Source organism: Thalassophryne amazonica, chromosome 12 (genome assembly GCF_902500255.1).
Source record: "Thalassophryne amazonica chromosome 12, fThaAma1.1, whole genome shotgun sequence".
NCBI classification, from domain to species: Eukaryota; Metazoa; Chordata; class Actinopteri; order Batrachoidiformes; family Batrachoididae; genus Thalassophryne; species Thalassophryne amazonica.
This window is the reverse complement of record NC_047114.1, coordinates 79,446,933-79,467,110: the sequence shown is the minus strand read 5'-3', so window position 1 is coordinate 79,467,110 and position 20,178 is coordinate 79,446,933. Positions and strand designations below refer to the sequence as shown.

The window sequence follows — 20,178 nt, the reverse complement described above, 5'->3', positions numbered from 1 at the left end:
TAGTAGTACTGTGAGAAATCTTGGAGTCATTTTTGATTAGGATATGTCCTTCAATGCGCATATTAAGCAAATATGTAGGACTGCTTTTTTGCATTTGCGCAATATCTCTAAAATTAGAAAGGTCTTGTCTCAGAGTGATGCTGAAAAACTAATTCATGCATTTATTTCCTCTAGGCTGGACTATTGTAATTCATTATTATCAGGTTGTCCTAAAAGTTCCCTGAAAAGCCTTCAGTTAATTCAAAATGCTGCAGCTAGAGTACTGACAGGGACTAGAAGGAGAGAGCATATTTCACCCATATTGGCCTCTCTTCATTGGCTTCCTGTTAATTCTAGAATAGAATTTAAAATTCTTCTTCTTACTTATAAGGTTTTGAATAATCAGGTCCCATCTTATCTTAGGGACCTCATAGTACCATATCACCCCAATAGAGCGCTTCGCTCTCAGACTGCAGGCTTACTTGTAGTTCCTAGGGTTTTTAAGAGTAGAATGGGAGGCAGAGCCTTCAGCTTTCAGGCTCCTCTCCTGTGGAACCAGCTACCAATTCAGATCAGGGAGACAGACACCCTTTCTACTTTTAAGATTAGGCTTAAAACTTTCCTTTTTGTTAAAGCTTATAGTTAGGGCTGGATCAGGTGACCCTGAACCATCCCTTAGTTATGCTGCTATAGACTTAGACTGCTGGGGGGTTCCCATGATGCACTGTGTGTTTCTTTCTCTTTTTGCTCTGTATGCACCACTCTGCATTTAATCATTAGTGATTGATCTCTGCTCTCTTCCACAGCATGTCTTTTTCCTGATTCTCTCCCCTCAGCCCCAACCAGTCCCAGCAGAAGACTGCCCCTCCCTGAGCCTGGTTCTGCTGGAGGTTTCTTCCTGTTAAAAGGGAGTTTTTCCTTACCACTGTCGCCAAGTGCTTGCTCACAGGGGGTCGTTTTGACCGTTGGGGTTTTTCTGTAATTATTGTATGGGTTTTGCCTTACAATATAAAGCACCTTGGGGCAACTGTTTGTTGTGATTTGGCGCTATATAAATCAAATTGATTTGATTTGATTTAACTGCTTGTTTCACACAGTCATTCCAATGGCACCCAATGATCCTTGCAAGAGACCGAGCTCAAAGACATCCAGTCTTGGTTACATTAGGTCACTGGTTAGCATCCAAGTCTCCCAACCATACAGCAAGACAGGAAGCACCAGGACCCTAAAGACTTGGACCTTAATTCTCCTGTAAAAGATATCAGCATAGAAAACCTAGACAAAAGTTTACAATTGATCGCCATGACAAGGTCTGAGCCTTTCATTTGTTTGTTTTGTTGGAGCTTTCTTATCAGTTTTGGGTTATTGTATTCCTTCCTTGATGAAAGGCCATGGTGGATGATGTCTTCTTTCTATCAGATGCCTCCAACTCCAAATGTTCCTTAGTTGTGATCCTGAGGTTGTGATGGACCTTTCAATCAAAAAATGTGTTAATTTCAGGTTATTAATTTTGGCTTTCTTCCTCAATGTAAAGTCTGCGTCATCTGAAGCTTCATATATTTTTTGCATAATAGACTTTTGTTTGTCGTACCATGAATCTTGAATCGTAAAGAGGAACCTGACTTGCGGAGATCCAAAACTGTGCTCAAAAAGCCTTGATTTTAATGTTTTTGTGAAAGGCTTTGTATTTGTTGTTTGCATATGGGCCTATAATTTGAATCAGTATTATCAAATGTCATTATAGTGCATACGTTACTCCAAGTTAAAAGGTAAATTGAGCCTAATGCCACCACGGAATTGCAAGCTTTGTTTTGCTTTAGTATGGGATTGTCAGTTGGCAACCTAGTGTTACGCCATTCTTACGCCATTTCATTTGACATCACGAAAATTAAATTAATCTATTGGTTCGTGACACCGTCACCAAAAGCATCACATTTTCATGACAGTATCACAAAATGTGGGGTGACAAAGGCGGTCTGTGGGGGTTATGGTTAAGGTTCGGGGAACGGAGAGGGAGAGGGTTAGGCTATGGTAAGGGTTAGGGTAAGAAATCATAAAATCTAACGCATTGCTAAAATACCCTCGGCCGTATGAGCATAAAAATAGGAAACAAAATGTGTCCTTTTGACTTTTTAAAATAGGTCAAGATTAGCCATCTTTGAACTTGTCCAAGGTCTGTGTCCCAAGTATGTTCCCTGTGAATTGGAAGACCCTGGCAGTAATAGGACTGGACTTATGCTGAGCACAGACAGACGGATGGACACAAGGCCATCGCAATAACCAATGGCCATATTTTGGCCTCAGGCAAAAATGTGTCACAAAAGTGTGACTCATTTCATGACAGGACCACGAATAAAGTGTGAGACTGGGCTGCAGTTGCTTGACAGTGATTTTTGAATCAGAATGAACAACGCAGCAGTTTGACATTTGACAAATGCATATTCCATCATGGTCGTTGCCATTCTTCTTCATGATGACTCAGAGCTATCCATCTTAAAAAGGTCACATCAAACCTGACTGGGTGGATTCTGACTGCTGCAATGAAAAATGTTCCAGACTGAAAAATCCAGCATGAACCATCACTGAGACATTGGCTGCAGTCAATTTCATATTTGGCTTAATGATGTTCAATGTGGACATTTACAGTTGTGGACAAATGCAATTAGATTGCTTGAATATATTTTACTTTAATGTTGGCTCATCAGATCTTTGGAAGGATTTTCTCTGTATGGTGATTTTTTAATTGAAGTCTATCCAAATGTGAGGCAATAAGTCATAAATGCAATATGCAAATTGGAAAAAAAAAATTACAAATGTTATGCACAAATATAAATGTTTAGATTTTAAAAGCAACAACAACCTCAAAAAGAAAAACACTAGGTTTCTGTTTGGCTCTTCAGTACATCAAAAGTCATAAGTGGGATGCTCCTAAACCAACCAATAACCAAAATATACCAAAAGATGAGATGAGATGAGATTTATTGTTATTGTCATTACATAAGTGCAACAACAACGAAATTACGTTTACACTCCAATTACCTCAGCAGCAATTTATCCACAATTATTACTTGTTTACCATAATAATGGCACACATCAGAATTAAAGACAACACATAAACATTTGACACTGTTTATGTGCACTAAACTTGAAGCAGTCCGTCATCTGAATTGAGGTAAAATGGGTGAAGGCTGCAGCAGGAGGGGCCCGCGCCGCCCATCTTGGGGAGTTGAAGGCTGCTTCAGTAAAAACCGCACTACCTATAGTCCCAAGCTGAAGAAGCAGAAATCTAATATACATGCTGCATTCTGGATATTGTCTCTGAATACAAAGTCTGAACCTCTGACAGAAAGAAAAGAAATAGGGAGCAACCACGGAGCAGGTTCCATTGGGCAGGCTGGATGGACTAGTAGCACCACCCAGTGACCAAAGTGGCCAAAGTGTGCTTCTAAGCTTTATAGAGGGTTACAAGCCCGAAATGGAAACAACACATCATATGTAAACTCTAAATGGGAAAAGGAGCTGAAGATTGCATTGTCAGAGAGTGATTGTCTTACAATGTGCAACACACAACAAACATCAACTAGCTCTAAAAGATGGAGGGAATTTGGGTGGAAAAGTCTAAGGTTTTTTATTACTTCTCATATAATAAACATATTCCAGGGGCCTCACCAATGTTGTAGACAGTGTTGTCACTCAAACGCCAATCACTCTCATATCTTTTGGACATGTACAGAACTAAAACTATTTTGGGAAAGTGTGTTTGAACAATGTCTAAACATAATAGAGGACATTTATTTGATGGAGCGATTAACTTTTAGTCTTCAACTTAGAGGTCATATCTTTGTAAAACATTGGTCAAAATGGCATAAATATAAGCAAAGCAAAGCTTGAAAGATGACCTGTCAAATAATATAATTTACCGTAGAATTGTAAATGTAATGGATCAGCACCCCACACAGTTGTTGTTGGTTTTTGTTTTTCTTTGTTTGTTGTTTGTTTGATTCCTTTGATTTGTTGATTAAAATGGAAAGCACAAATAAACAGTTTCAAAGTGTGCTTCTAAATAATTGAAATGAAAAACATCAATTAGTTGTGAACATTTCCCTTCAAATTAGTATGAAAGTGTTTTGCTTCATAATAAAAATTACAATCATACCCTCTGTGAGCAAAGTTAATATCAACGCTAGCAGCTTGATGGAATCATTCATTGACTGTACAAGTTTCAGTGGCAAAGAGAGAGAAGTCATTCTCAACTTTGAAACAAAAATTCTCAGACCAGAGGAAAAAAAATTTGATAAAACCCACATTTGAAAAGTTGCAGCTTCACAGATACGTACACTTAATGAACAGAAATATGCTAGCAATGAAATATGCTAGCAACACAGGCACCGCTAGCATATTTTAACTTCTACAACCTCAACTCTGATTGCTTTTATTGCTTTGTTTCATGTGCACCTGTTGTGGTGCATTAATTTAACTTTGATACAATAAGAACTTTTTGACAGGTAAGATGCAGTACATTCAGTTGGTGGTGTATTTTGTCCAGTCCACCTCTTTGCAGCCTTTGACTAGGGCTTGTGAAGATTTTTCTACCTTTTTTGAAACTAAAGTCAGTTCTGTTAGGTCAAACATTATATATTCTTCCCTAGACTTGAGCATAGAGTTCAACCCCGTGGCTCTTTTTATAAAGTTTGACACGGTCTTATTTTCAGACCTTTCTAATACTGTTAGACAGTCGAAGGTATCAACTTGTCCCACAGATTGCATTCCTACTCATCTTTTTTAAAGAAGTATGGAATACCATTGGGCATGCTGTTTTAGATATTGTTAATAGCAGTCTTGTTTCTGGCAATGTGCCCGTCTTTTATAAGAGAGCTGTGAGAGAACCTCTCTTGAAAAAGCCTTGCTTGGATGCACAAAATGTTGCAAATTACAGACCTATATATCTAAGCTTCCTTTTCTATCAAAAATTTTAGAAAAAGTTGTGTTTTTACAATTTCAGTCTTTTTTACAGTAGCACAATGTCATGGACATCTTTCAGTCTGGCTATTAGCCTTTTCATAGTACAGAGACAGCACTTTGATTTGCTTTTATTTACCGACTCTGGAAATGTAGCTGTTCTTTTGCTTTTAGATCTGACAGCTGCGTTTGACACAGTGGAACACAACATTTTACTTTTCTCGTTTGGAACATTGTGTTGGTGTCAGGGGGATGGCACTCTCCTGGTTTAGGTCCTATTTGTTTGAAAGGTCCTATTCTGTTAAAGTTGGGGACTTCTTCTCCTCACAAGTCCCATTGACTTGTGGAGTACCCCAGGGGTCTATCCTTGAGCCGATTCTGTTCTCTTTGTACCTCCCAAATTTATGTCCCCATAAAGAAAAACCACTCCCTGGCGCCTCTTCTCAACTGTTTGTGTGATGTCAAGGCTTGGTTGGCAAATAACTTTTTAAATCTAAAAGAGTCCAAGACAGAAATTGTTGTTTTTAAGCCTAACTCTACTTTTATTTTTAACTCTGACTTGGACTCTTATCAACAGTTCATTAAGCCTACGGCCACCAGCCTTGGTGTCATACTTGATGGTGATTTTAGACTTGACAGGCAAATACATGCCGTGGTTAAATGCAGTTTTTATCACCTTCGGCTTTTATCTCGTCTTAAACCGGTTTTATCTCTCAGTGATTTTGAACAAGTGACCCATGCTTTTATCTCCACACGTCTTGACTACTGTAATGCATTGTACACTGGGATTAGTCAAGCAAACTTGTCATGCTTACAAAGTCCAAAATTCTGCTGCTCGTCTTTTAACCAACACACGTCATAGAGAGCACATCACCCTCATTTTGGCTGCATTGCATTGGCTTCCGGTTCATTTTAGAATTGATTTTAAAATTTTGCTGTTTGTTTATAAAGCTTTGCATGGACTGGCGCCTGCATACATCGCAGACCTCATTGTCCCTTACATTCCCGCGCGTTCACTGAGGTCTGAGAGCCAGTTCCAGCTCCAAGTTGCTAAAACAAAGCTTAAAAGTCAGGGCGACCGGGCCTTTTCAGTGATTGGCCTCAAATTGTGGAATTCTCTTCATCCACACATTAAAACAGCTCCATCTATTCCTCTTTTTAAATCTCGTTTAAAAACGTATTTTTAATCACTGGCATCCCCTGACTCACTATTTTGTTTTAGTGCATTTTATGTCTTATTTAATTTTCTTATTGATTGCAATTGTTTTACTACATGTGTTTTTAATTGTATTTTTTCTTCTTCTAATTAGTGTTATTTGGTTTTCTATGCAGCACTTTGGAGACTGTGTTGGTAAAATGTGCTATATAAATAAAGGTGGATTGGATTGGATTGGATTGTCAATGTTTGTTTAGTCACTGACGCTGCAAATCGCTGTCTCACAGTAGATTTCCCCCTCTTAAAGTTGCCCTGGTTCCATGACTGCGTGAAAAACAAAACTAAAAATAAACAATGAGAGGGAAAGCACATATAGTTCAGTGAATGAAGTAGAATAACACAACAAGGAAGCACTTGTATCTTCCACAGGACAAACGGGACAAACTCAGAACAGTGTTTAAACACAGCATTGTTAACGTAAGGAAAAAAAAACAAAAAACAAACTGGACGCTATTCCATCGTCTCCCACAGACGGGGGGGGGGGATATTAATGTCAATAAGTAACAGAACGTACTGTCTGTAATCTTTTTTGTTTGTTTGTATGGGCAACACGGTGGCTTAGTGGTTAGCACTGGTGATGGGTTCGATTCCCACCTGTGGCCTTTCTGTGTGGAGTTTGCAATCAGCTTACTCACCCCAACCAATCAGGATGTACCACCAGAAGTATTTCCTTTGACAGATGAAGGTCAGGGCCAAAAGTGTCTGCAGGTACAGGCCCTCCACCAGCAGCCAGAAGTAATTGGCCAGTATGCTGAACTGGAAAAAAACCACTGCTGATTTACATGCAGCCTAGATAGGACACAACAATGCAAGGTTGCAGTACATTAGAAACATTGGAAATAATAACATCTGTCATTATTTTAGAAACAGATTTTAAACAAAACAACTAAAGAGAGAAACTTGAGCCAAGGTTCAAGTTTCCTATGAGCCTTCTGGGAAAACATAGCTGAAATTCCATGTCTTTGTTTGAACCAAAAACTTTGTGCTATGATGCTGATGTACTCGGCATCATAGCAGTCATACTCACAGAAGCTTGTTACTCCTTCAGAGTTGTCAACTGAGTTCCCAGACAGCAAATGGATCCGGGCTGGATGTAGTCCAACATCCGGTACCAATCCTGAAAACAGATCCGGTCCAGACAATTTTTGCACCCTGGCCCAGATCTGGCACGGCTCCACTTTACAGTTCTGGAACAGATCCGGACCAGATCTGAACCGGATCTGCAAAAGACCAACCATATTTGGCACGGATCTGGGACAGATGTGGTCCGCATCGCAGCACCATGGCAGGAATAAGTTTTACAGGGGTAAGTTTCGTGGGTCTGGGGAAACTGATTTCTATCTGTAGCACACAGATCAGTGACCGTGGACTTATAAAACTTGTTTGTCATAAAGAAACAAACCCGCTTTGCGATAAGCATTTAAAAACCTCAGTGATGATCACGATTATATAGTACACACTAACACCCCCCCATGATTCGCAGAGTTTTCACAACCCTGAGCTTATAACCATGAATGGATAGTTTCTGCTGAGTGCAGAAAAAAATTGCTCATTGTTATGCTAACCCCATGTTTCTGCCGTGGTACTGTGATGTGGACCACATCTGTCCCAGATCCGTGACAGATATGGGCTGTAAACGGTTGGTCTTTTGTGGATCTGGTTCAGATCTGATCTGGATCTGTTCCAAAACTGTAAAGTGGAGCCGTGCCGGATCTGGGCCAGGGTGCAAAAATTGTCTGGACTGGATGTGTTTTCAGGATTGGTACCGGATGTTGGACTACATGTGGCCCAGATCCATTTGCTGTCTGGGTTGTGGAAGCTTTCCTCACTAGTCTACTTGATTGAATATCACTCTGTGAGCCTTCACTAATCAAAATTATCATACACTAACATACGGTTTCTATTCATGACTGATACTACACTTGAACTACAAGGTCTAATCATTGAATTGGAAATGTTCTTGATCTATCGTGTATTCAGGTCTTTCCTCTAATTAGTCACCCGTCTGTACAAATGAATAGAAAAATGTCAAATTGTATAAAATGTGGAACCTATCACAGAATCAACTCTTCTGGTACATCTCAGGGTTTTTTGTCCAGTGATGTTTTTGTGAGAAGCATTTATTGATTTTGTCATGTTTGGAGTGGCGTCCTTTGGGCATGACCAGCAAATGACAGCTTCAATGAATCTCAGTTTGTTACGTGTCATTACGTTTTAATCTCTCCTGTCTCTTTTGTTAACTCAGTCACAGAAGCAGAAGACACATTGTTGATTAACTGGAGTGCTCACTGTGGACATAAAGCAGTGATCCAAAGTCTCATCTGCAAACAGCACTGCATCTTTAATGAAAATGGCACTGGCTCTCAGCACAAAGGATGAGAACAGGTTGATGTGGATATAATTCCTGGTGCAGTGGAACCTTCTGAAAGATATAACATATGAGAGAATAGAACACACAAATATGATGATCATCTTTATTGCTAGCATGATAGTACATACATTAAAGTAGAGCATGAGTGAAATATATCAGTTGCCCATTAGTATTGACCTTTCACAAACATGTCTGTACCAGCGTTATTGTTACTGATATAAAACCTATTATTCTACCAAATAAACAACGCAGAAAAACACTTTGGTTGTTGGAAATTATGTGATTAAGTAGTTTGTCCAGCACAGGTCATTGATTACAATGATGTCAAGCATGGCTGGGACCCCATCACCCCTTGGTCACGTTAGCTACAAGAGGCAGAGGAAAAGCAACCAGCAGCTATTCATTTTCAATCAGAGTATGTATTTTAAATCAACAAGAAGGCTGTATTCTTTCAGTGTTGTCTGGATGTCTTGGTGGCTTCCCTGACTAGTCTCCTTCCCAGCATGGTCTCTCAGTTTTTGAGAACTGCCTACTTGACACAGATTTAACAAATAGTACAACACTGTTTGTATTTAATGACTGATAGAAATTAAATCCGAGACATATTCACTTGACTTGGAAATGTTCATGTATCCATCCCATCTTGTATCAAGAAAACTGGCCGTAATAGTGATAATTTAATTCTCAAATTTAGAATACGTAAACTGCCCGCGCTCCAACATTTTTTGGAATGTGTTGAAAGCCATAAATGCAGAAGAAGTAGAAGTCCTATATCAGCCCTGAGGCCTGTGGGTGCCAGTATAAATCTCCGAATTTCATAGGATCAAGCATATGAGAGTCTACGCCTCTCCTGGACAGGATGCCAGTTCAATGCAGATTTCTTCCTCGATACCTATTTACAGCTGGGTGGACTGAGACAATGTAGATTAAGTGTTTTGTCCAAGAACACAGAGAGGTAAATGCTCATATACAGTTAGGGTTGGGTATCAAGAACTAGTTCTTTTTGAGAATCCTTAAGAAATTATTTGATCCACCGACATCAATAGCCTTTTTGTTTAACAATTCCCTTATCGGTCCTTCAGAGTGGCCATTGTTTTGTTTGTCAGGAAAATGATCATTTCTCTATGTTAATTGCAGACCCTGCAGCAGGTCTGTAATAAACCGCTTTTGTAACAGCTCCGCTTTGAAGCTTGAACTAACGAAGCAGTGCTGCAACCCACTGCTTTGTTGGTTCTCTGCTTCGCTGCTTTTCAGAAGCAGCAAGTCCACTTCTTAACCCCTCTCAAAGCCATTTAAAGATGTCAGTCATGAGTCACTTTTGTGCGGATTAAAGTCACTAACTAGGACTCTTGTCTTGTTGCAGGCAAGAAACAAGAATCGTCCTCCATTCCGTTTGCACAGCTCCAAACGCTGTGCCGCTCTCTGCTGAGTCAAATTAGAGGACGGCCGGAATTAATAACTTCAAAGCAAATCACCGTTTTAATTCAAATGACACCTCTTTCCAAATGTTGCAATACAAACAATAAACTACAATCGACCAATATGTTTGTTTCCTCCCACAAAGAGATGTCCTGCGTTCTTAATGAGTACAAATCAGGGCAAATCACAGGGGAACAGCTCGTATGAGCGAACCATGAAAACATCGAGCCGACCAGCAGGCATGAACGAACCCACTGCGACAGTTTCGTGCACATGACAGTGTTGTCCACAACACCGGCGTAGGGGGAACACAGTGCGAGCAGCTGGAGTATGTGTAACCACATCGCGCAGCTGTTGTGACAAAAAAATGAAAAATATATGCCACCCACGGGATTCGAACCTGCATTTTACAAAAGCAATGATTGCCAACCAGAAACTTTACCACTGCACTACAATGGTGCAGAAAAATGCCTGAAATTGACAAGGGCATGGACAAGGTGCACTGGGTGCACCCGGCGCAAAGGCAAAAGATGTTTTGTGTATTTCCACATGAGGACAGCAGGCAGAGACACGTGCTTCATGGAGGAATGTTGTCCATGTCCTTCAAAACATAGTACATGTTCTCCAGCTGGGACGTCCAGGAGCAGATATCACAACAGCAGCAGCTGTAAGCAGATATGTGCCCCTGTCCGTTCAGCGCCCAGACCAATGTGTCACTCTGTGTTATGTGGTCATTAATTTTCATTATTTGTTATGTAATTGTGTATGTAGGTATTGCAAGTATTTATAGAACTGTCCTGGCGGTGGTTTCTGTGTTTGTAATGTGTGCACTGAGCCATCATCCAGCTGTCAGTGTGCTGCGATCATCTGACAGGCCCCTCCCCATGATGTGAGCGCTCAGACTTCGCTGTCCGGCCCCCATGTGATCAGATCTGTACATACATGTAAGCATTTTATGCAAGTGTGCCCCCCATGCGCACACGTGCAAGTCACATGCACCGCCACAGTCGTGGGGCACTTAGACAAATTTCGCCACCAGCTCGAAAGTGATTGTCTACTAACTATTTTCGTGCTAACAGCGCGAATGGCCACATTTTTTAAATGCCAAGCGAGCGGCGTTAGATGTTCGTGTGTATCACCTGGAATTTGGCCGACACCTGCCAAAAGAGGGATTGAATGGGCTCGCACAGTGCACGCTCTGTCTTTCAGCCGTTGGTGTGGGCAAATAGTTGTAGCAACAGGTGTACGAGGCGTTGGAGGCAGCTATGATTTTACACGTATTGCATACGATATACGATTCCTGCTTCATGTCCAATTCATGCGCAATTTGACCACATTCGTACGATGTGTGAAAGGGCTCTTATGAATTACATTGATGCTGATGTGCAGCGCAGCCGGCTGAGCTCACCTCAGAGGCTATGTATGGAGTTACATCTGTGCCATTAATCTCTGAAAAGATGTGCTCTTGACAAAAACTACACATTTTGTTTAATACTATTTATGTCCAGAGATCAAGGATCCACCATGTAGTGTTTATTTAAGTTCAGACATCAAGGATCCAATGACCAATTTTATATTTATGAAATTAAGATAAGGGAATCAATAAGGAATCGAATTGATAAGCAGAATCGATAATGGCATCAATATCGATAAAATCTTATCAATACCCATCCCTATATACAGTACATTCAATGTACAGTTTATACAACACTTAACACTTAAATGCAGGAGAATAGATGTATTTAACAAATTAAATGAAGTTGACCACACAAAAGATGAAATATCTTGGGTTCTTAGTGTCTGTAATAAAATAGAACTCAAAGTAAATGTTAAAATTACGGCAGAAATTTTTATTTCTTTTATCATTTTCCATATTGTCCCAACTTTTTCCGATTTGGGGTTGTACTTGTTTTATCAGGTACCATAATAGTCACATATTGTTCCAAAACTGAAATTCTACATAAGAGCATCACGCTAAAGAAGCTACAAACTGATCAACAGGCGGGAATGTGACGATCTCCAATCTCCAAAACACTCTGTAAATGTTTCTCAGAATTAATCTTTTTCTTTCTTCCTGCTTCACTTTGTTCACTTTCTCAACAACACTCTTGTTCATTTTGTTACTTTGCAGTTTTGTGCCTCTTCAAGTGTGTAACCGCATCTTGTCACAGCTGTTGGGTGAGTACAACATAGTAGTGTATCCTAGTAATGCAGAGTGCTGTTATCTCTGTCTGAGTGGGTTTGACATAGTCCAGGTCTCACCTGAAGGCCGTGAACACCACAATAGCCGTTAGGAGGGAGATGAGGGAGGTGGCATAGCCGACGGTGTAAACCTGTCTGAATGTCGATAGGTAACTCATCTGGAAGCAGAAAAAGAATTAAAGAAAAGCATCAAGAGACATATTGGGAAATCATCTGAAATGATACATACTCACTGTATATGTGGATCTGAATGAGCTCTGTCAACAATCATAATAGTATTTTTTGTAGCACACAAGCACATGATCTCCTTGTTCTAAAATTAGTTACAAATAATTCTTAACTGATTTAGGAAGCAGTGAGGAAGGAAGAAAATGAAGGAAGCAGGTGCAGTACAATAGGATTAACTGATTTGGCATATTTACAACAAGGTAAGAATGAAATAATACCTCATACTCGGGCTCGCTGTCATCTCTGAAAATGCAGGCCTCTTCATAGGGTGGATACATTTCTGACCAGCCGTTAACAGTGCAGTTCCTGTAAACATGCCCTGATGTGAGGAGCACAAAGTCAGATCAGCTTCAACCAACGGCAGCATTTTCACAATTCATGCACTTCATAAATAAGAAAGAATGTAAAATAAAATGTCTGTCAAATGTCTGCAATTTTAACATCTACGCACACTTGTTTTATGTTTATTTTATTTTCTAGCATGAGAATAGATTAAATCATTGCTGATTTTAGTGGAAAATTTAGATTATATTAAACCTACATACATTTCAGACAACATAGTGTATGTTTGATTGAACAAACCTCAAAATAAATCATGTTCCGTTTGTTAGACACTCTCACCACACAGATACACTTCTGACGGCTCAATCCAGGAAGTCTTTGAAAGCCTGGATGCTACAACCCCAAATCAGAAAAAAATGGGATGATATGGAGAATGTGACTCCACTACCCCCCACCCCCCACCCACAAGTAAAAAGACAAATACAATTCTTACATTTACTTTGATATTTATTTCATTGCAGACAATATTAACCAAAAATATTTCATGTTTTGCGTGGTTAACTTCATGTCATATGTTAATATGCATCCATTCCTGTATTTCAATGTATTAAATATAATTAATTAAAATTTAAATTTGAAATAAAAGTTAAAATAAATGTAAGTATCAGTGGGGGGGTGTCTTGTTTATTATGCATTGTACATATCATCCCAGTTTTTTCAGATTTGGGATTGTAGTTCTGATCCAGGACGGTGTCAAACCCACACACTCCAACTCCTCACTCAGCTTCTCAATAGGTGCAACCAGATCATCTGTTGGTTCCATAAGGTTTACAGACCTTTGTGCAAAGTCGAGGTCAGAGAACCTTTCCTCACTGACAAAGCTCACTTGATTCCACCCCCTTACCCAACAACTAGTCCATGCAGGCACAAAACAGAATAGGATCCAGAACACATCCCTGATGGACCCCAGAATCCAGTGGGAAGACGACTGTGTGTTCACTATGCACAGTACTCACAATACTTATGTATAGGCCAGCTTTGATGTCCAGAAACTACTGGAGATCTGTGAATTCTCAGGCCCCACAAAGGGGCTCCTCAAACCAAATCAACAGAGACTGCAATGAAACATTATAGTAATTCATGCAACCACTAAAGCGCCATTCTCAGTTTCATGGATATGCATCAATAAGGTTACAGGTATGAGCCTTTCTAAGAGGGAGACTGTGATTTATTCCATAATTGTACTGTGGTAATGTTTTATCCATGAAAATTCAGTAAGGTATATCTTATATATTATATTCCAAATCTTTTCTGTGGAACTATGCTAGTATATCTAAATATCTAAAAAGGAAGTGTAAAATAGAAGAGTAGAAAAGAGTAGAGTAGAGCCATTTAGGTGCCTGGTCTTGAGAACCAGGGATGGTAGATTTAAAAGCTTTTTATCCCATGTTTGAAAACCAAAATTTCTGTTGCAAATTTTTGACATACTTTGGTAATCCCTTGCAGTTCCATGGAGACCACAACATTGTCATACATACCATAACATCATCAGGAGGTTTTCTGGAAGTGCCAAAGTGGTGCTAAAAGTATACTACAGGGGTGTTACAGTTGTTTTTGCACACGTCACATGGTACATGTCTGGCATGTTACATCAGCAAACTGCTTCACATTTGTGCGCAATTTGTGATCTTCATGCAAATGTTTGTCATGGTTTTACTGTGACCTTCTGTGATGCAGCTCAATGAAAGCAGAGGTGGACAGTCAGGGCCACCATGATGAAAGTGAGACTGCGCCTGAAGATGGCACGATTATATCTTCAATTGTTATGTTATGTACACTGATCTGTGTGTGACAGATACAAATCTGTGTCCTCGGATCCGCGGAAGTCATCGGAGAAAAATGCCCCACTCAAAGCGTGTCTGTTGTCTGTTTCGTAGGATTAATAAATGGAATAGTTTTGACTGTGTTGCATGCTTGGTTTGCAAAGTAAAGGTTAAACAATGTCGGCATCCATTGGATTCTATGACATGTGACATATGCTACCCTATAACATGATAACTAAGCATGACACATGATGCAAACTATTCCTTTTTAAAACCATATTCACGCAACTAATAATTTGCATCACTTTTTACCAAAATTGGAGCAACTTTAACTTTTGACCCCTGTACAAATTGAAATTGACCTTTGTCACCATTCTTGAGGTTTTTACCCCATAACTCCAGAACATTCATTCACAGATAGCCCAAACCATACCTTTTTGGAATCTCTATGATCAGGCAAATAATATGGAATACCTTTCAATATGATTGGAGCATTTTAAAATTTTGACCCCTGTGTAATTCTTCAATTAACCCCTTATTGGCCGCCTATTGAAAGTTCATGTGGCCACTCTGCATTTTTAAAAGAATAATGTCTAAGGAGTATGTGTGCCAAATTTGGTGCTTGCATCACCATTTGAAGCATTTTTTTTTTTTCAGTTATCCGCTGCACTATCTGGGTCCTCGGACATTGAGATTGAGTGGTGCCTTGGAAGATCTTATGGAGTCATGAGGTCACTGGACAGAGGTGTTTGGCGATGCCAACATCTTGTTAGGAGAATGAAGGTCCAAGTCTTTAGGGTTCTGGTGCTACCTGTCTTTCTATATGGTTGAGAGAATTGGACGCTAACCAGTGATCTAAGGTGACCTCAAGTGATACCGTGTCTTTGGTACTAGTTCCATTCAGAGGATTCTTGGGTAATGCTGGAATTACTGCTCTGCTCTCAAGCCATACTGAATGAAGTGTGCTCAGAATATTTTAATGTCTTCATTGCCATTTAAGCATAGAGCCCATTACTTGCAGTGTGCACTGGCTTTGACATTTTGGCCATGTGGCACATTTCAGCAGCTGGAGAAAGCCAAGGGGACTCTTGCATTTCACCTGCTGCAGCGGATAGATGGTTACTCTTGAGAAATGTGGATGGATTGGTTGTCAACTTAAATGTTTGACCTCCAGGACATGTGGTGTTGTGGATGTGGTGAAGTGCAGCACCAGTGCATGTTCTCATACTTAACATATATTGATTAAAGAATGGGATTAGATCAACCCCTCCCCCTCCCTCCTGCCCCAGCACCAAAAAAAGAAAACTCACCTTGATTACTGGAAAAATGCCTGAAAACATCAGAACAGGACACATTGACCACTTGTCCAACTTCAGATCTCAGCCAACATCGGATTTCATCCCACTCCGTGTTACATCCTATAATCACAGCCAGTGGGTGGTGCAAGAGTTAGAGGAAGCAAAATGCTCATATCAATGTTCCTGTCATCAGTAAAGGGTTATGCATAATGTAAAACCATCCAGAATTCACCAGTGTGTGAGGCAAACACACAACAAAATCACAGGCTCTTGGAAAAACATGCAGAAATAAAAATAAATGTCATGCAAATTGCTGCACAAATTCAGGAACAAGAGCGAAGTTATACATTCAGATTAACAAGATCCCATCTTCTGGAATGAATGCCTTCAGTTAATTCAAAATGCTGCAGCTAGAGTACTAACGGGGACTAGAAGGAGAGAGCATATCTCACCCATATTGGCCTCTCTTCATTGGCTTCCTGTTAATTCTAGAATAGAATTTAAAATTCTTCTTCTTACTTATAAGGTTTTGAATAATCAGGTCCCATCTTATCTTAGGGACCTCATAGTACCATATCACCCCAATAGAGCGCTTCGCTCTCAGACTGCAGGCTTACTTGTAGTTCCTAGGGTTTGTAAGAGTAGAATGGGAGGCAGAGCCTTCAGCTTTCAGGCTCCTCTCCTGTGGAACCAGCTCCCAATTCAGATCAGGGAGACAGACACCCTCTCTACTTTTAAGATTAGGCTTAAAACTTTCCTTTTTGCTAAAGCTTATAGTTAGGGCTGGATCAGGTGACCCTGAACCATCCCTTAGTTATGCTGCTATAGACGTAGACTGCTGGGGGGTTCCCATGATGCACTGTTTCTCTTTTTGCTCTGTATGCACCACTCTGCATTTAATCATTAGTGATCGATCTCTGCTCCCCTCAACAGCATGTCTTTTTCCTGGTTCTCTCCCTCAGCCCCAACCAGTCCTAGCAGAAGACTGCCCCTCCCTGAGCCTGGTTCTGCTGGAGGTTTCTTCCTGTTAAAAGGGAGTTTTTCCTTCCCACTGTAGCCAAGTGCTTGCTCACAGGGGGTCGTTTTCACCGTTGGGGTTTTACATAATTATTGTATGGCCTTGCCTTGCAATATAAAGCGCCTTGGGGCAACTGTTTGTTGTGATTTGGCGCTATATAAAAAATTGATTGATTGATTGATTGATTGAAATGTAATAAACAAACATGTTCACATAGAACAAATAACTAAATTTAATGAATAAATAATAAATCAATATCTTTTGAGTTTGTTGAAGGTGTCCACAAACCATCAGAATTTCCAGTTTGGATATTTTAGATTTTATTCTACCTGGGGTTTTTTTTTCTTCTTCTTCTTCTTCTCTATCCATTTGTTGAGTTATAAAGAGTGTTATTTCCTGCTCTCAAGCCATCCTAAAATAAAGTGTGCCCAGAATATTTTAATGTCTTCATTACCATTTAAGCATAGAGCCATTCGTGACATTATGGCCTCCATTTCCACTGTGATTTGACTTTGACTGCCTTAAAGATGGGCTGTCAAGATGCTTCAGTCCTCCTCTGAAGTCAGATTTGAGACTGGAACCTGATCAGTTTTTAAAGCAGAGATTTCTCATCATGCTGATCGGGATCCCATACACTGGACATTTTCATTTCTTCACATGTCAGTCACAGCTGTCACTGTCACTGTCAAGTTGGTCCTGCTTATCTAATTAGGACACTGGCTGGAAACCAGATTTGACTCATTTGGCTCATTATGATGTTGAAGCAAAGAGTGGTTTGTGTGATCCTGAAGCACAGGATTGAGAATTATTTGCTAGTGAGAGATAGGAATTCTCTACACAAATGTCCACCAAACCTGCATCAAATGATCTGTTTTCTGATTAGTAGGACTTTTGATGTAGTCCACGAGCCAGAAGGCAATTTTTACCCAATTGGTATCGTTTAATGTGGCTAAACAACACTTACAATCCAGCCTCAATATACCATGGCCTACAAAAAAATGTATGATAGCCATCCCAGGGTGATAGCTATAGCCAGGTCAGGGTCTGAACAATTACATGGGGTTAAAATTTAAAAATGCTCCAGCATATTGAAAAGTATACCACATTACTTGTCTGATCATAAAGATTCCAAAAAAAAGGTATAGTTTGGATTATCTGTGACTCACTGTTATGATTATGTTGCAAAAACAGCAAAAGTGGTGACAAAGGTCATTTTCAGTTTGTACTGGGGTTAAAGTTGCTACAATTTTCGTAAAAGATGGTGCAAATCATTGGTTGAGCTGGTATAGAATTAATAAGTGGAATAGTTTTGACTGTGATGAATGCTTGGTCTCCAAAGTCATAGTTAAACAACATTGACATCCATTGAATTCATATCCTGTAATGAGAGAAGTGCAAGATCATTTGTCCACCTTTTCTCAACGATTTGTGACTTTGTGACTTTTTTTTTCCTTCGTCGTGTGCCGTGTGACCGGGCCCTTAGGGGCACAAACAAGGACCTCAGTTTTTCCTGTTTTAAGAGACAGATAATTAGCCACCATCCAGCCTCTTATGGCCTCAACACAGTTCTGAAGGATGGATACCCTAGTAACATTTTGAGGAGTAAATGAAATGTACAAATGGATGTCATCTGCATAACAGTGATATTAGACTTCATCAAAAGAGCTCAAAATGTGTCCAAGTAGGAGCAAATACAATGCAAATAAAATAGGTCACAGAACAGAACCCTTGGGGCACACCACAGAACAGGAAGGCAGACGAAGATGTATAACTGGCTGCAGCAACAGAGAAACTCCTGTTAGAAAGATGCACCTAATGATGCAGATAAATTGTCACCATTTTTGCACCATAACTCCACAACATTTACTCATAGATAGTCCAAACTATACCTTTTTGGAGTCTTGATGATCAGACAAATAATGTGGTATACTTTTCAATAGGAATGCAGCATTTTTAAATTTTGACACCTGTGTAATTCTTCATTGACCCCTACCTAGCTACAGCTACCATCCTGGGATGGCTATCATATATTTTTGTCTAGGCCATGGCATACTGACGCTGAATTGTTTTCCCACCTCAAGTGATACCAACAACCTAATGGAGTTCAGAACGCACAAGGCTTCAGCGAAGCTTCTGGTTCAAACCCTGTAATGACAGTTACAGCACCCATCTGTAGGCTTCTATCACTTCCCAAAGTAGAGGTCTGTTAGAAAAGTATCCGACCTTTTTATTTTTTCAAAAACCTGATGGATTTAAATCACGTGTGCCTGCATGAGCCAACCTTGAACCTTCGTGCGCATGCGTGAATTTTTTCACGCCTGTCGATTGCGTCATTTGCTTGTAAGCAGCCTTTGTGTGAGGATGGGTGGAGTCTCTTGTCGGATTTTCTTTGCAAGGAAAATGGCGGAACAACTGGAGCAGCGCTACTGCATCAAATTTTGCCAGAAAGTGGGTGACAGCCAGGTGGAAACCATTCGGATTATTCACACGGCTTTCGGTGACGATCCTATGGGCATCACACAGATTAAGGAGCATACAACCGGTTTAAAGACGGCCGCACAACGGTGGAGAGCGAGCCACGCTCCGGTCGGCCATCAACATGCTGAAATGACCAGATCATTTCCAAAGTGAACGCTGTGGTGATGCGGGACCGTCGTGTGACTATCCGAGAAATTGCAGAAGAGGTGGACATCAGCACTTTTCGGCACATTCCACTGCGACAGAAGATTTTGCCATGAAAAGAGTTGCAGTGAAATTCATCCCGATGGCTTCGGCACGAAGCTGCTGACAGAGCAAAAGCTCCACCGTGTTGAATTCTCACAGGACATGCTGGACTCCGAAAAATGATGCCCACCTCTTCCACCATTCGGAAGATTCAGACGGCTTTCGATGGCTTTTCAGTCGTGTGACTATCCGAGAAATTGTGGAAGAGGTGGGCATGTCACAACATGTCCTGTGAGAATTCAACACGGTGGCGCTTTTGCTCCATTAGCAGCTTCGTGCCGAAGCCATCGGCATGAATTTCGCTGCAACTCTTTTCATGGACAAATCTTCTGTCACAGTGGAATGCGCCGAAAAAGTGCTGATGTCCACCGCTTCTGCAATTTCTCGGATAGTCACACGACGGTCCCGCATCACCACAGCATTCACTTTGGAAATGATCTGGTCATTTCAGCATGTTGATGGCCAACTGGAGCGTGACTCGCTCTCCAACGTTGTGCGGCCGTCTTTAAACCGGTTGTACCACTCCTTAATCTGTGTGATGGCCATAGGATCGTCACCAAAAGCCGTCTGAATAATCCGAATGGTTTCCACCTGGCTGTCGCCCAGTTTCTGGCAAAATTTGATGCAGTCGCGCTGCTCCTGTTGTTCCGCCATTTTCC

At 40.5% G+C, this 20,178-nt stretch overlaps 1 protein-coding gene across 1 annotated transcript in view; it reads right to left on the bottom strand.

The window, feature by feature from the left end:
• Positions 1-20,178, bottom strand: part of ghrhra (growth hormone releasing hormone receptor a) — a 79,754-nt gene that overhangs the window by 22,973 nt on the left and 36,603 nt on the right. Inside the window, exons 3-7 of the mRNA XM_034183834.1 lie at positions 15,790-15,897; positions 12,593-12,693; positions 12,207-12,304; positions 8,444-8,576; positions 6,790-6,943 (exon numbers count right to left, since the gene is read on the bottom strand). Coding sequence (XP_034039725.1) covers positions 6,790-6,943; positions 8,444-8,576; positions 12,207-12,304; positions 12,593-12,693; positions 15,790-15,897 — 594 coding nt within the window. The remainder of the gene's footprint in view (positions 1-6,789; positions 6,944-8,443; positions 8,577-12,206; positions 12,305-12,592; positions 12,694-15,789; positions 15,898-20,178) is intronic.